The sequence below is a fragment of the Hemitrygon akajei genome, chromosome 16, assembly GCF_048418815.1.
Source record: "Hemitrygon akajei chromosome 16, sHemAka1.3, whole genome shotgun sequence".
NCBI lineage: Eukaryota > Metazoa > Chordata > Chondrichthyes > Myliobatiformes > Dasyatidae > Hemitrygon > Hemitrygon akajei.
Window position 1 is genome coordinate 86,147,770 of NC_133139.1, and position 18,005 is coordinate 86,165,774.

The 18,005-nt window shown below is 44.1% G+C and overlaps 1 protein-coding gene across 1 annotated transcript in view; it reads left to right on the forward strand.

The window, feature by feature from the left end:
• cacna1aa (calcium channel, voltage-dependent, P/Q type, alpha 1A subunit, a) overlaps positions 1-18,005 on the forward strand; it is a 478,641-nt gene that overhangs the window by 388,751 nt on the left and 71,885 nt on the right. Inside the window, 3 exon segments of the mRNA XM_073069345.1 lie at positions 1,440-1,537; positions 7,768-7,918; positions 10,550-10,677. Coding sequence (XP_072925446.1) covers positions 1,440-1,537; positions 7,768-7,918; positions 10,550-10,677 — 377 coding nt within the window.

Here is an 18,005-nt window from a genome sequence, read left to right on the forward strand (position 1 = left end):
ATACGGAATATAAGGTGTTGTTCCTCCAACCTAAGTGTGGCTTCATCGCGATGGTATAGGAGGCCATAGACTGACATATCGGTATGGGAAGTGAAATTATATGGATGGCCACTGGGAGATCCTCTTTCTTCTGGCGGATGGAGCACAGGTGCTCGGCGAAGTGGTTTCCCAATCTATGTCAGGTTTCTCCGATATACAGGAGGCCACACAAGGAGCACTGGATACAGTAGATGACCCCAGCAGACTCACAGGTGAAGCGTTGCCTCACCTGGAAGGACTTTTTAGGGCCTTGAATGGTGAAATATGAACTACAGTTAGTTTGAGCTATAGTCCACGTCAATAATCAGATAAATCTCAGTGCAAACACCATGGCCTTCCGAGGAGAATGACTCGAAAATGGCAGCCTTTTACAATGATTCGATCAATATGAACAGCATGTAAGACAACCCTGGTACATGTGACGAGAATAAACCAATTCCAGTTCCAAATATGAGTATCCACAATGCAGAAGAGCTGCTATTTTCATTAGTGTTTGTAAAGGACATGGAACCTTGGACCGTGTTCTACCCATCAAGTTGTCAGGTAAATGATGTATGGGTAAACACACCAGATGTGCTGGGATGGTCAGTGTTGTCCAGTGGTTGGTCAGAGCTTCCATTGTAGCCACTCATTGTAGATAGCGCTGGACACTGGGGCAAAATTGACCAGGTAACAGCATAGTCAACTTCACCTACTCCTCCCCCCACCCATCTTCCGCGTTCAGCAACGATCAGTCACCAAGCTCCCCAGAAGTGCTGAGTTAGGCTACAGAGATAGAATTACTTGTACCACTGAGTTAGAAACAATCCTGACTTAAAGGCAAACAGCCTTAAATCCCTTTTTGAATATTGTGCTGTGGCCCAATTAATGTTTGGTACTATTTGAGCATGAACTGCACCCTACACATTTTCTTAACCCTCATCTATCTGTCCTGGTGTCTTCAAGGATCTGCATACAATACATTCTCTCTGTTCCTCTACAGTATCCTACCAATTGATGTATATTCCTTTCTTGCTTTCCCAGGATCATTACTTCACATATCACCAGATTGAATCCCATTCTCCATCATGTATCCTTGCACAACTAACCAGAACATATCTACTCATCTTTCTTTCACTTACAACCTGAGCTTGCAACCGCCCATTACTCTCTCTTTCTTGAACCTAAAATATTAAAGACTTACAGTCTGACAGTACTTACAGTAACAGTGGGTCTGAGGTTCGGTGTGGACTTTGTTCTCTGCTAGACTCACTGTGCGGACAGTCACAGGTGTGTGATAATCCAGCGCTGTGTCCTACTGGCAGAGGTTTTCTTTCATCTTTTTCCTGCTATGGAAAGACTTCCCAGTCTTAGAATCTAATGAGGTGTTCAAAATCTTCGGCTGTTGTTTGATTTTGTAGGTGTTTGGAAATATTGCTGTGGACGATGATGAAGATAGTGAGATCAACCATCACAACAACTTCAGGACATTCCTCCAGGCCTTGATCCTTCTTTTCCGGTGTGTAACAGTAACTCAATTAATTATTTGTCCTCCTCTTGCTTTTTTCTGATGCCTGAATGTTTCTCTGGTCACCAGCTTTCTCTCCATCATTTACCCCTCCTGTCCAAGGCTCTGGTGACTCACAGACACAAACCGTTAACATGCTTCCCAGCCAGGTGTTCCAACCTGGGGTCCATTTTGCTCCTCAGTTAACGATGGAGGTCCATGGCATAAAAAAGGTTGGGAATCCCCTGATCCCAGTGAATGCAAACCTCTCCACTTTTGACATTCACTTCTAACATGAAATGGAGAGCTGGTAATGGACTTGACAGGGGTAGGTGTTCCCACCCATTGAGTGCATTGCAGCTCTCAGAGCGATCTCATTCCCCCAATTCCATTGCCTGTTCTCTCTCACCTCCTTCCCCGATTTCCCTTTGATCTATTACACTGCTGATTAATCTACCAACTTGCACATCTTTGGGATATGGGAGCAGCCAAGGAAAATCCAAACGGGAATGTGCAAACTCCACATGGACAGTAGCAGAGATTAGGATCGAACCCAGACCCTTGGAGCTCTGAGGAAGCAACACTACCTATTCTGCCTGAAATAGACAATTTATAATTAGGGGACACGTGTACGTGTGTATGATGTGGTGGGGCTGGTCACAGTTCAAAGATCAAAAGAAGGACAACTTACATTTCTGTAAGAGCACTAAATATTTCACAGTCAATAAAGTAATTTAGAACTATAGTAGTCTCTGGTGTGATGTAGGAAATGTAATATCGAATATGCATATATCAAGTTCCCACACACAGTAATGTGCTATTGGCCTGCAGTGATAGACGACAGAACACAGGTCCTGGTCAGAACAGTGCACTGTGGAACCCTTTAAATCCTCTTGGCTTAATAACTGGCCTAGAACACAGCATCTGTAGCAGTGTGACAATTCCTCAGTACCACATAGTGTGTCAGCTGAGACCTGTTTGGAAAGGGTGAAGAACCTCCCCAACTCAGAGGCAAGAGTGGATCACACTGAGAACTGGCTGAACCACCAGCCAGTGTTAGTGAATCACTTACCCAGAAATAAAGGAACTTTCTCTACTAACCCTGGCCCGAGACAGAGGAAGAGAATCACTCATCTAACACAGCAGGGCAGCACAGTGCCGCAGTTAGCAGAGACATTACTGCACAGCTCCAGCGACACAGTTGATCCTAACACTGTGTAGGATTTGCACATTCTCCCTGTGACTACTACTGTGAAAACTAGAGTTAAGATTGGATCAGCCATGATCTTGTTGAATGGCGGAGCAGGCTTGAGGGGCCGATTGGCCTACTCCTGCTCCTATCTCTTATGTTCTTATGTATGACTATCCGTATTTCCCCTGGATGCTCTGGTTTCCTCCCACATTCCAAAGGCATGCAGGTTGGTTGGTTGGTTAATTGACTGATGTAATTTGCCCCTAGTGGGGGGGGGGGAAATTAATGGGAACGTAAGGAGCATAAATGGATGCTTGTATTCTCATTTCCCTCTCTCACCTTATTTCCTTACCTGCCCATCACCTCCCTCTGGTGCTCCTCCCCCTTCCCTTTCTCCCATGGCCTTCTCTCCACTCCTATCAGATTCCCCCTTCTCCAGCCCTCTATTTCTTTCACCAATCGACTTCCCAGCTCTTTAATTCACTACCTCCCTCTCTCCCAGTTTCACCTATCGTCTACCACCTTGTGTTTCTTCCCTCCCCTCCCCCCACTTTCTCACTCTGACTTCTCATCTTTTTTTCTCCAGTCCTGATGAAGGGTCTCGGCCCAAAATGTTGACTGTTTACTCTTCCACAGATGCTATCTGGCCTACTGAGTTCCTCCAGCATTTTGTGTGTGTTTCTTGGATTTCCAGCATCTGCAGATATCCTCTTGTTTGTGTTTGCATTTCTGTGATGCTACACACTATATTTACCCAGTGATCCATGAGTGAGTTCACACCAGGTATTGCTGCATGTTCTAACCCAGCAGGACTTTAAATTGCTTATTCCAGGACTTGGTACAGTTTTGGAAGCTTGTGAAGTATGTGTAGATGAGAACTGAGAAGTGATTATTTTTCACTCAAAGTGAGGTGGACAGTGTATCTTTCTACCCGACACAAGCCCACACCACATCCAAAATGTAGATTCACTAGGGACTGTAGATGTTGGAATCTGTAGTAAAATACAAACCTCTGAAGGAACTCAGCATGTCAGGCTGCATCTGTGGAGGGAAATGGTGACAATCAGTGTTTTGGGTCGAGACTTTTCATCTGGACGTCTGGAGTCCAGATGAAGGGTCTATACCCAAAACATCCTCTGTCCATTTCCCTCCACAGATGCCACCTGACCCTCTGGGTTTCTCCAGCAACACTTTTAAAATGCACCCTCACAAGATCTCGATGTTCTATAACCCAGAATGCTGTGGACAGTGTGGTAGGAAGGGTATTGTTGGGACCAACGACATAGGCAGGAAGAGGGATTAGGTCCTGAAGTGTGAGTTTCGGGAACTAGGCAGAAGGCTGAAGAACAGGACCTCAAGGGTGGCTTTCTCAGGATTGCTGACAGTACTACGTGATAGTGATGGTAAGAATTGGAGGAGATGGCAGTTGAATGCGTGGCTGAGGAGTTGGTGCAGGGGGCAGTGTTTTAGATTTTTGGACCATTGGGATCTCTTCTGGGGAAGATAGGACCTGTACAGATTGGATGGGTTGCACCTGAACTCGAGGGGGAGCAATATCCTTGCTGGTAGGTTTGCTAGCAAGGTTCGGGAGGGTTTAAACTAATTTGCAACGGGGATGGGACCGGGAGCGATAGAGCAGTGAAAGAGTGCATGGAGTAAAGCCAGATCTAACATATAGAGAGGCTTTGAGGAAAGAGCAGCAGAATAAAGGGTATAAAGGTAGTAAGGTAGAAAGGCTAAAGTGTGTGTACTTCAATGCAAGAAGCATCAGGAACAAAGGTGATGAACTGAGAGCTTGGATACATACATGGAATTATGATGTAGTGGCCATTACAGAGACTTGGCTGGCACCAGGGCAGGAATGGATTCTCAATATTCCTGGATTTCAGTGCTTTAAAAGGGATAGAGAGAGGGGGAAAGGGGAGGAGGGGTGGCATTACTGGTCAGGGATACTATTACAGCTACAGAAAGAGTGGGTAATGTAGCAGGATCCTCTTTTGAGTCAGTATGGGTGGAAGTCAGGAACAGGAAGGGAGCAGTTACTTTACTGGGGGTATTCTATAGGCCCCCTGGTAGCAGCAGAGATACCGAGGAGCAGATTGGGAGGCAGATTTTGGAAAGGTGCAAAAATAACAGGGTTGTTATCATGGGTGACTTTAACTTCCCTAATATTGATTGGCACTTGATTAGTTCCAAGGGTTTAGATGGGGCAGAATTTGTTAAGTGTGTCCAGGATGGATTCCTGTCACAGTATGTTGACAGGCCAATTAGGGGGAATGCCATACTAGATCTAGTATTAGGTAATGAACCGGGTCAGGTCACAGATCTGCCAGTGGGTGAGCATCTGGGGGACAGTGATCACCGCTCCCTGACCTTTAGCATTATCATGGAAAAGGATAGAATCAGAGAGGACAGGAAGATTTTTAATTGGGGAAGGGCAAATAATGAGGCTATAAGGCTAGAACTTGCAAATGTGAATTGGGATGATGTTTTTGCAGGGAAATGTACTATGGACATGTGGTCAATGTTTAGGGATATCTTGCAGGATGTTAGGGATAAATTTGTCCCGGTGAGGAAGATAAAGAATGGTAGGGTGAAGGAACCATGGGTGACAAGTGAAGTGGAAAATCAAGTCAGGTGGAAGAAGGCAGCATACATGAGGTTTAGGAAGCAAGGATCAGATGGCTCTATTGAGGAATATAGGGTAGCAAGAAAGGAGCTTAAGAAGGGGCTGAGAAGAGCAAGAAGGGGTCATGAGAAGGCCTTGGCGAGTAGGGTAAAGGAAAACACTAAGGCATTCTTCAATTATGTGAAAAACAAACGGATGACAGGAGTAAAGGTAGGACCGATTAGAGATAAAAGTGGGAAGATGTGCCTGGAGGCTGTGGAAGTGAGCGAGGTCCTCAATGAATACTTCTCTTCAGTATTCACCAATAAGAGGGAACTTGATGATGGTGAGGACAATATGAGTGAGGATGATGTTCTGGAGCATGTTGATATTAAGGGAGAGGAGGTGTTGGAGTTGTTAAAATACATTAGGACGGATAAGTCCCTGGGGCCTGACGGAATATTCCCCAGGCTGCTCCATGAGGCGAGGGAAGAGATTGCTGAGCCTCTAGCTAGGATCTTTATGTCCTCGTTGTCCACAGGAATGGTACCGGAGGATTGGAGGGAGGTGAATGTTGTCCCCTTGTTCAAAGAAGGTAGTAGGGATAGTCCAGGTAATTATAGACCAGTGAGCCTTACATCTGTGGTGGGAAAACTGTTGGAAAAGATTCTTAGAGATAGGATCTATGGGCATTTAGAGAATCATGGTCTGATCAGGGACAGTCAGCATGGCTTTGTGAAGGGCAGATCGTGTCTAACAAGCCTGATAGAGTTCTTTGAGGAGGTGACCAGGCATATAGATGAGGGTAGTGCAGTGGATTTTAATAAGGCATTTGACAAGGTTCCACATGGTAGGCTTATTCAGAAAGTCAGAAGGCATGGGATCCAGGGAAGTTTGGCCAAGTGGATTCAGAATTGGCTTGCCTGCAGAAGGCAGAGGGTTGTGGTGGAGGGAGTACATTCAGACTGGAGGGTTGTGACTAGTGGTGTCCCACAAGGATCTGTTCTGGGACCTCTACTTTTCGTGATTTTTATTAACGACCTGGATGTGGGGATAGAAGGGTGGGTTGGCAAGTTTGCAGACGACACAAAGATTGGTGGTGTTGTAGATAGTGTAGAGGATTGTCAAGATTGCAGAGAGACATTGATAGGATGCAGAAGTGGGCTGAGCAGTGGCAGATGGAGTTCAACCCGGAGAAGTGTGAGGTGGTACACTTTGGAAGGACAAACTCCAAGGCAGAGTACAAAGTAAATGGCAGGATACTTGGTAGTGTGGAGGAGCAGAGGGATCTGGGGGTACATGTCCACGGATCGCTGAAAGTTGCCTCACAGGTAGATAGGGTAGTTAAGAAAGCTTACAGGGTGTTAACTTTCATAAGTTGAGGGGTAGAGTTTAAGAGACGCGATGTAATGATGCAGCTCTATAAAACTCTAGTTAGGCCACACTTGGAGTACTGTGTCCAATTCTGGTCGCCTCACTATAGGAAGGATGTGGAAGCATTGGAAAGGGTACAGAGGAGATTTACCAGGATGCTGCCTGGTTTAGAGAGTATGGATTATGATCAGAGATTAAGGGAGCTAGGGCTTTACTCTTTGGAGAGAAGGAGGATGAGAGGAGACATGATAGAGGTGTACAAGATATTAAGAGGAATAGACAGAGTGGACAGCCAGCGCCTCTTCCCCAGGGCACCACTGCTCAGTACAAGAGGACATGGCTTTAAGTTAAGGGGAGGGAAGTTCAAGGGGGATATTAGAGGAAAGTTTTTCACTCAGAGAGTGGTTGGTGCGTGGAATGCACTACCTGAGTCAGTGGTGGAGGCATACACACTAATCAAGTATAAGAGACTACTAGACAAGTATATGGAGGAATTTAAGGTGGGGGGTTATATGGGAGGCAGGATTTGAGGGTCGGCACAACATTGTGGGCTGAAGAGCCTGTAATGTGCTGTACTATTCTATGTTCTATGTATTAAGCTGCACAGATGCTTTTCGTTGACACTTGTGGTCTGCCTTTTAAATTTGGTGAGTATTTCTGCATCCATCCACCCATTCAGGCTGCAAGTGCCAGACCATCTTCACCTTCTGGGTGAAGAAATACCTCGCCTACACTTACATACAAGAGATTCTGCAGATGCTGGAAATCTTGAACATCACACACAAAATGCTGGAAGAACTCAGCAGGGCAGTCAGCTATAGAGGCAAATAAACAGTCGACATTTCAGACCAATAAGCTTCATCAGGATCCTTTTACCCATTATGCAGTTTGATTACAAAATCCCCAAGTCACAATCAAATCTGAGGAGTAAACAATTTTAAGTTCTTCCTGGGCAGAAATTTTCAGACTTGTTCAGGAGTGTGTGTGAGTGAGTGTATGTGTGATATATATACCCACCCAATTGGAAGGAAAGACCAGTAGGAGTTAATATATCTCCATGTGTTTCAGGAGTGCGACAGGAGAGGCGTGGCACAGCATCATGTTATCATGCTTAGGTGGCAAACCATGCGACCCTCGATCCGGAATTGTAGGGAACGAGTGTGGCAACGAATTTGCCTATTTCTACTTCGTCTCCTTTATTTTTCTCTGCTCTTTCCTGGTAAGTACTTCCATATACGTGTCTGTCCCAGTATCTAAAGTTGAAGATGTGCTGATACGTGTCTGTAATCTGGGCGACTCCGAGTCTGCGGGATTGCTTGAGACTAGGAGTTCTGGGAAGCTGGGAACTGGGTGCCCGCGCTAAACTGGTCGTGGGCACGATGTCTCCGGATGAATCTGGGATCACCAGGCTCTGTAAAGCGAGGTGGTTTGGCTCAGACTGGAAGCAGAGCGAGTCACTGCTCCTGTGCTCATCACAAATTGGACCATGCTCATTAACAGATGCAGCATAGCCTGGGTTACACAGTTAGATAAAAATTAACATTTTGTAAACATATAGATCGAGAGTTTTGTGTAATGTAGCTGACTTCATAGCCACCATTTAAAATATGTGCAAGTTTAGCACCGTGGTAGAGTTAGTAGAATTGTTTCCAGCAAGTTGGATTTAATGCTGATGCCCAATGCTGTCTGTGCAAAGTTTGTGTGTTTGTTCTGTTACTGTGGGGGATTTCTTTCGGTACTCCTGTTTCCTCCTGCATCCTAGAGACCTGAAGGCTTGTAGGTTAAACAACAACACACACAAAATGCTGGTAGACCACAGCAGGCTAGGCAGCATCTGTAGGGAGAAGCGCTGTCAATGTTTCGGGCCGAGACCCTTCATCAGGCCAAAACGTCGACAGCGCTTCTCCCTACAGATGCTGCCTGGCCTGCTGTGTTCTACCAGCATTTTGTGTGTGTTGTTGTTTGGATCTCCAGCATCTGCAGATTTCCTCGTGTTGGCTTGTAGGTTAGTTGGCTGGTGTAAATTTCCCCAAGAGTGTGTAGGTGTGGAATAGATTCTGGGGTCATTGGACAGAGTATAAAGTGGGTCAGTGCAGACTTGAAGAGATAAAGGGCCTGTTTCCATTCTCCATAACATACAGAAAATCTCTCATTCCATTTCATCTTAGGTTGTGCACCCTTTGTGCCTTTCCATTGGTTTCTTATCCTCTCGGTTTCTACCTTGGACCTACAGAGCTAACAAAAGTGACTGCCACCATGTCTCTCTGCATCAGTTCCCATTTTCCAAAAGAAATTACATGATTTTCTTGACATTTTCATTCACCTTGTTTGTTTTTTCAACCGTAAATATTACTTTTCCACTTTAGGTTTCATGACCCTCCAAAAGTACATGGAATCCTTTCAAGCACAGCCACTGCTGCAGCTGAGGAAAGCTTGCAGCCATTTTGTGCACAGGAAGATTCCAGCCCCCAAATAGCAGTGTGATCAGGGAGAGACCATCTATTTCAGTGATATTGATTGAGCATTGGGTATCGGCCCAAACACCAGGGAGAACCTGCCTTCTTCTCTTTTGAAATAGTGAAATGGGATCATCTACATTCACCTGAGAGACCACACAAGGCCTGGGTTTCATATCTCATCCAAGGATAGCAGCAACCGCAGTACAACCCCCTCCTCAGTGCAGCATTGTGTCAGCTTAGATTTTAATGCTCTAGTCTCTGGAGGGGGACTTCAACCCACAACCCAAAGACCCAAGTGTCTCACAAACTGTTGACCTTCTGGGATTTTCATGCATAACAGACTCTCGAGTTCACAGAGAATGGTGCGAATAACAAAAGCAAAAGCCAGTGAGTGTCAGCTCTGGGACCAAAAACACCTTGTTAATGAGAGAGGTTAAAGGAGAATGGCCAGTCTGGTTCAATCTGACAGGAACTCAAATAACCACGTGTTACAACTGTGCAAAAGAACATCTCTGCATGAACCTTGAGGTGGATGGACTACAGCAGCAGAAAACCACAAACATGCTCAGTGGCCACAGGAAGTACCCAATAAAGTTGCCACTGAGTATATTATGACACAGTAGGGGGCTATTCAGCCCATTAGGTCCCTATCAGCTCCCATCAGAACATTCAAATCAGCCCCATTCTAAAAACTCATTATTTCTGTGTTACCCCCTCTTTCCCCCCCCCCCCTCCACCCCACATGCCATCAACTCCCTTTTCATTCTTTTGTCTTAGTTCCTCTAACAGTCAATTGACAGTGAACAGTTAGCCCACCAGCACATCTTTGGGATATGGGAGGAAATTGGAGCACCGTAGAGAAACCCATATGGTCACAGAAGGAATGTGCAAGCTCCACACTGGCAGCACTAGGGGCCTGGATCAAACCCAGGCTTCTGGCTGCCACCTTTTACACTTCACTGTGAAGTAACTCATTAAAATACTGACAGTTCTCAGGTTAGTATTGGTTAATTATTGTTACAGGTACTAAGATACAGTGAAAAACTTCTGCTTACGTGCCATCCAGATCATCCCACATCAAGGAAGTAAACAGAAAAACATGCAGTGTTATAGTTATGGAGGAAGTGCAGTACAGGGGAAAAAATTAAAGATTTGAACAACACACACAAAATGCTGGAGTAACTCGGCAATTCAGGCGTCATCTATGGAGAAGAATAAATAGTGAATGTTTTGGATCTAAAATGCCAAATTGATTATTTTCCTCCATAGATGCTGCCCGACTTACTGAGTTCCTCCAGCATTTTGTGTATCACTCAAGATTTCCAGCATCTGCAGAATCTCTTGTGTTTAAAATAAACTTTTGTGCTTTTTTTTGCTGTTTCCTACATCAGATGTTGAACCTTTTTGTTGCTGTCATCATGGACAACTTTGAATATTTGACAAGGGATTCATCCATCCTGGGCCCCCATCACCTGGATGAGTATGTCAGGGTCTGGGCTGAATACGACCCAGCTGCCCGGTAAGTCTGTGTCTGAAGCAAGTTTATTTCTGGTGTAGGATTCTAGGAGATGGGAACAGAAATAGCAAGCCATGTAGGCAGATGTGCCAGAAGCAGTTTATCTTCATACCCAGCACCTACTTGGGAGTTGTTGAACAGTCTGTAGTCCCAGCTCAGATGCAAGTGATGCAATTGTAGGTGAGTGGCTCCAGCAATCTGCAGCACCTTTTTGAGGACCTGATTGAAAATGCTTTTTCATAGATCATAGAACAGTACAGCACAGGAACAGACCCCTTGGCCCACCAGGTTGTTCAAAGACTCCTTCCTTGAAGAGGGTGGGACCTCTCTGTCACCACCCCTTCACTATCCAGGAATCTTGCAAATGATCATGTGAGATGGTTGAGAATTTTGGCATTGCAGGTGGCTTGAGCAACACTTTTTCTGTTAAAATATTTTCCTTAGAAATCTGTTCTAGCCTCACAAGTTCCGTGGTTGAGTGGGTCTGCACATACTGTGCAGTGGAACGCAGTAAGTATGCTCTCTGCAATCTCCCTGTTCTCCCTTTCAGAAAGTGCTGCCAGATTATGGTAGGACACAGTCCACTCGATAAACTTAAAAAAACATCAGACACTTCCCTAATCATTTTCAACAGGCCACTAAAGAACCCTATTTCTTCAACTCATCTTCCTCCTCTCAGAACACTTCCTCCTATTCTCAATCAACAAACCCACTTAATGCAGTGCTCCAGCATTGATTTGATGAGGCCCCAGCCAGTGAGTGTACTGTGTGTGCAAAGTCTTAGAATTAATGAAAATGTTGCTTCCAAAGGTACAATACCTCCCTCCACTAGTGTACTGTGTTTTCTTTGAACAAGCACAGTGCTGCTCTTGCTTAACAATTCCAGGCAGTTACGATAGCTGAAGACTCAGGAGGTGGCCAGGACTGGTTATGAAAACTGGTGATTTAATTTTCCACTGCCAAACATGGTTGGCATGGACAGGTTGGTCTGAAGGGCCCATTTTCTCTGCTTACAGTTCTATAATTCAATATCCAACACATTTGTAAATCTTAGAACACAAAACAGTATTGCACTGGATAAGGCCATTCGACCAATTAGCTTCTAGTGGGTTGTCCCTTCACCTTTTGGTAATGGGGTAAATGAGAGAACCAACATCCCCAGATGGGCATGTGTCTGGAGCACATTGCCAATTGGTTTATCTTCATTTTAGTTCAGAGAAGGAAACATGGAAAGACCACCACTAGTCAGATAGGAGCCCCTATCTCCACAGCAGAGGAAATCGTGTCTGGCTGAGTGAAAGGAATAATAACAAAGCCCTCTCCATGTGTCCAGAAAAGAGACAAACTATAGGGTAAATCTGTCAATGTTTACTTTGCAACCACATCTAGTATAAAATAGATTGTGGAATGAGTAGAATCTGAGGAAACAGTCCATTTTCTGTTTGATCCCTCATGTCACATTGCCACTAAAGGCGGCATTGAGTCTCCTGCCACTTCCCAGCTCTCGGTCTGCAGCCTTGCAAATTAAACAAGGCCTGAAGTGCTCTTTTGAAATATGATGAGAGTTTCTGCTTCCAAAAGGAAACAGTGAAAGTACTTTTTCCAGAATTACCATGATTTTAAGCCCTCTGGGTGTTGATTGAGTTCTGCCATGGAAATGGGCCTTCATTTTCCATTCTGTCTAAACCAGTCAATTCTTTCTCCACGTCCTCTGCTCCAAAGAAAACAATCGCAGTTTGATTTGTCTGTTCCCTACGTAACATCCATCCTTAGTGACGTCCTTTTATCTGCAATAAAAACTGAGCAGGTCAGGCACCATCTGTGCAGTTAACACTTCAGATCAAAGACCTTTCATTGGAATTGGGAGGAGTTAGAAATCGAACATGCTTTAAGTTGCAAAGAGAGTAGTGAAGATTTGTAGATCACAGCTGATCTGTAAACTGTAAAAAACTTTTTCCTATAACAGGAGTCAAAACGTAGGGTAAGGGGTGAGAGGTGTAGAAGGGATCTGAGGATCTGAGAATCTTTTTCTCCCAGAGTATGGTTGGAATGTGTAACACACTGCCTGAGGAGAGTGGAAGTGCATATTTTCACATGTAGGAAGTACTTAGATAAGCATTTGTATTGCCAAGGCGTATAGATCAAGTCCTAGTTTATGGATTAATACAGACAGTTGATTGTTAGTCAAAAGACTTGTATCTGTGCTTGCTTACTTATTTACTACTGACATTTAGGTGGTGGTCTTGATAGTGTTCAGATCTTACTTCATCTCGCCAGTAGCTTCCTCTTGATTTTCACTACTGTCAGCCATGCAAGTCCTGGTGGAGACTCAGGAATACCATCACATACAGATATAGAAGGATTCTTGATTGCTATTTCCGTAACTATTTTGTTTGGCCAGTGATGCACCATCAATAACTCTCGGAGACGGGAGGTGAACGATAGGCTTTTATTAGCAGCAAAAGGGAGCACGGCATCTCGGAGACTGAGGGAGGAGCAGTGCCTCCAATCGCCCTTATACAGGGGTCTGTGGGAGGAGCCACAGGAGCAGTCAGCAGAGGGGCGTGTCCAGACAGGTATACATAGTTTACCACAGCCAGTCAGGGTTGTTGTACTTGAGTTTTGTAACTGTGCTTTATGACTCTTGTGACAGAGTGAGAAAAAATGCATGTTGGATCTCTGTATCTTTAGAAATACTCAACAGGTTAGTCAGCATCTGTGGAGAGAGAAACACATAACAGATCAGATAAGCTGTAGTTAACAAGCCTTCACCACCCTCTCTCCACCCCTCTCCTTTCTCCACAGCTTAAAACATGTTTAGTTTACAACTTCTCTGGACACTAATAACTGGCCTTTGACATGAAGTATTCATTTTATTCCTCCCTCTACAGATTCTGCATGAGTACTTCTGTATTTTTTTCCAGATTTCCAACATCTATAGCATTTAGCTCTTTGATCCTTGTGAATTTCCTCTGCGTCCTCCCCGTACAGTGGTTCTGATTCCACAGTTCTAGCTGTTATGGCAATTCATCTAGTTGTCATTGTGAACATTACCTGCTGTAGGCACATGGGGCTCATGATAGATTTAAATTCCAACCAGCTGCTCGCACCAAATGCACCAGAGAGAGGGAGAGAGATCATTCAATTCATTTCCTTCTGGTGTAAGAAGGAATTATTATTTTGGCAGAGGAGAGACACAGGATGGAGGTTTAAAACCAAAGAGATAACAAGAATTAGAAGGAATCAGTGTTGAATAAATTTGAGTAAAACATAAGCCTTCCTATTTGCTTGTGCTAAACATATGACCGAGTAACAGCTGCAATCCTACCCCATTTCCATACTCGTTAGAGCCAGTGGACCCAAACTTTGGAAACTGGTAGACGTACAAATGCAGTGCATTTTGTGTGAACTTGCAGAGAAAGAAATTGATCAGTGGTTGAATCATGAAAGTCAATTTGACAATGCAAGGTTTTTTTTGAACAAAATTCCCTCTTGCCTTCTCCAGACTATCAGTGGACTGAATTATTAATGGTTTTGCATTTGAGATAAAAGCTCCCCTTCTTACCTTATTCGTGATGCACCTGCAGTCCTTTGCTGGGGTCTCGTCCTTGTCCACCAGTATCTGATGTTGTGTGTCAAACCTGCTGTTGTTTCTTCGTCATATGTCTTCTGGGAGATTGTTTCATTTTAACAAAAACAAAAAAAAATCTGTTCACAAGCTCTGTGCTGGAAACATCTTAAATTCATAATACATAAATTTAAAGTTGCATTGTGTTGTCAAGGCTTATCGTGACTTTGAGATGTTACAAAACTATATCGGTGTCTCATCAGAATGTCACAGAAACAAGGCCAGCCCCAGACACTGCCACTGAATCATGACAACTGGAAAATGTAGGTGATGACGTACTAGCTGAAATACAGACTGCCTCCCAATATTGTACAAGCCTTCTGGCACTTACTGGCTGAACTGCCACATTAATATTAAAACCATAAGACATAGGAGCAGAATTAGGCCATTCGGCCCATTGAGTCTGCTCTGCCATTCCATCATAGCTGATTTATTTTGCTTCTGAACCCACTCTCCTGACTTCTCCCCATAACTTTTGACACCCTTACTAATCAAGAACCTATTAGCCTCCACTTAAAACATACCCAGTGATTTGTCCTCCACAGCTGCCTTTGGCAATGAATTCCAGATTCATCACCCTGTGGCTAAAGATATTCCTCCTCATCTCTGTTCTAAATTTGGGAACAGATTTGATTAGTGAGCATAATATGATAGAATTCGTCTTGTGGTTTGAGAGGGAGAAGTTATAATCAGATGTGTCAGTATTACAGTGGTACTACAATGGCATGAAAGAGGAGCTGGCCAAAGTTGATTGGAAGGAGACACTAGCAGAGATGGGGGAAAATCAGCAATGGTTGGAATTTACAGAAGCATTTCTTAAGGTGCAGGGTAGATACAACCTAGAACTTTTCTGAAGGGAGGGTAACACAACTGTGGCTGACAAAGGAAGCCAGCATAAAAGCAAAAGGGAGGGCATACAATATAGCAAAAATACATGGAAGTTAAAGGATTAAGAAGTTTTTAGCAACCAACAGAAGGCAACTAAAAAGGCCATAAGGAAAGAAAAGATGGAATAAGAAGGAAGGTAAAAGAGGATACAAAACATGTTTCAGATATATGAATAGAAAAAGAGAGGCGAAATTGGGTAGGAGGCCACTGAAGAGGTGGTAATGAGGGACATAGAAATGGTGGATGAACTTAATAAGTATTGTGTCAGTCTTCACTGAGGAAGACACTAACAGTATGCTGGAAATTCGAGAGCAACAGGGGACAGAAGTGAGTGCACTTTAGTTGCTGTCACTAATAAGAAATGCTTGGGAAGCTGTAAGTTCTGAAGGTAGATAAATCATCTAGATCAGAGGGGCCACACCCCAGGGGTCTGGAAGAGGTAGGTGAAGAGATTATAGAGGCATTAGTAATAATCATCCAAGTATCACTAGATTCTGGAATGGTTCTGGAAGACTGGAAAATTGCAAATGTCACTCCAATCTTTAAGAAGGGAGGGAGGCAGAGGAAAGGAAATTATAAGCTAGTTAGCCTGACTTCAGTGGTTGGGAAGATGTTGGAGTCCTCTATTAAGGATGAAGTTTTGGGTTACTTGAAGGCAAGTAAGCCAAAATCAGCATGGCTTCCTGAAGAGAAATCTTGCCTGACAAAATTGTTGGAATTTTTTGAGGAAGTGACTAGCAGGATAGACAAAAGAGAGTAGGTGGATGTTGTACACTTGGACTTTCAGAAAGCCTTTGACAAGGTGCCACATATGATGCTGCTTAACAAGGTATTACATGGTATTACAAGGTATTACATGGTATTACAAGAAAGATACTAGCACAAACAGAAGATTGGCTGACAGGCAGGAGGCAAAGAGTGGGAATAAAGAGGGCCTTTTCTGATTGGCTGCCGGTGACTAGTGACATTCCGCAGGGGTCGGTGTTGGGACTCATTCTTTTCTCATTATCATAATCTCCTGCCTGTGTTTCTGTAACACAAGAAAATAGAAGCTGGAGTAGACCACCAGGCCCCTCAAATCTGGCACACCATTCAATATCATAGCCGATCTCTGCTGTGCCTGTTTCCTATAACCCTCACTTCCTCAAACTTTCAAATATTTGTCAATATCCACTATCTAATGATCTGACCTCCATCATCCTCTGAAGCCAGGAAATTCCAGAGATTCACCACCCACAGAGATTACATTTCTGTGCACCTCAGTTTCAGATAAACAGCCCCATGTCTTGTAACTAGAACCTAGTTGAAGACCATAATGGTCCCCATTAAGAAGCACAATTCTTGTTTTAAAACTCACTGCTCCCTATTTTTGTGATCTCTTTCAGCCAGCATCTCTCTATGATCTTGCCTCTCCTATAATCCTAGTCTCTTGTAAATTTAATCACACTAATCAGTGGTAGCTATGCCTTAATCTGTTGAAGGCCTAGAGTCTGGAACGTCCTCCCTCATCCTCTCCAACTGAAACTCCTGCTTCAAGATGCTTCTTGAAATTCAACTTGGTGTCCAAGCTTTATATCATAGTTAAGTCACTCTTATCTCATGTGGCTCAGAGGCAAATTTTGTTTCCTAAGATTCCTGTGAAAATGCTTGAGAATGTCACCTCACTAATGGGGCTTCTTCCATTGAAGCTGTTGTTGAACGATACATGTTGCTAAGATACATCCTAGGATGCACTGGGACACATCAGCGGTGTAACCTGAAGGTCATCAGGTGCTTCACATCTTTCTACATCAGCCACTCTTGCTCAGGCTTGGTTGACCAAGCCCTGGCTTGTGTCCCAGAAGCATTGGACCACAGGTCACATCTTTTGACCCATAGCCATCTGGAGGTTTGCTTGGCAGTCTCTGTGATGGTTCTTCTCTTTGTAGCCCCCCCAAAATGCCAAGGAGAGTAGATTCTGCACAGTAAGCAGCCAACAAAACCTCTACACCCCACCTCTATAAGGCTCGCATTATGCCCTCCAACTCTGTCTCTGGCATACTCTGCCATCTCCTGGTATTTGGCTTTCTTAAATTCAACTGTCTCCTCAGTCCGGTGTTCCCAAGGAACAATCAGCTGTACCATGACCATCTGCTTTAAGGTTTCTGGCAGAATGACCATGTCAGATCTCAGGGATGACAATGTGATGAAGTCAGGGAACTGTAATTGCTTACCAAGGTTGACTTTCAGTTGTCAGTCAGACATTGTGGCAAGCAAGCCTGCTGGTGATCTGGACTGAGGCAGTGACTGGTCTCCAGCACAACCAGAGGAAGGTCAGAATGAGGAAGGCCTTCATTCCTACAGTCTATACATATATACAGTGATCTCTGACAAAATACGCAATCCCCAATCTCCTGAAGGCACAGCAACATCATTGGCCCTTTGACTAAGCTCTTTCTGTAGTTGGCATCTAGTGAGTGCAAGCAGTTGTCAAGTAAGATGGAGTTGTCTTCCATGCACTGATAACATCCCAAATATTTGCAGGGGAATTCATTTTCTCTTTGTTCTCTATACAACAGAATTCACAGAGATAGTCACTTGGTTTCTCCTGACTTGACAAGGAGTTCCATGACAGGTTATGTTTAGACCAGTGAGTAGGCTGGCATTTGTGGGTATTCCTGTCATTATTGGATTCTATTCACCTTCTCACTCTGAAGGTTTCCCTCGCCACCACCATGCCCCCCTTGCCCAGTAAGTAAATCTAACTTGATTCAATGGTTAATCAGTCCTCTTTAAAGATGTTTACTAACTCTACAGGCCACACTATCTAAAGTAA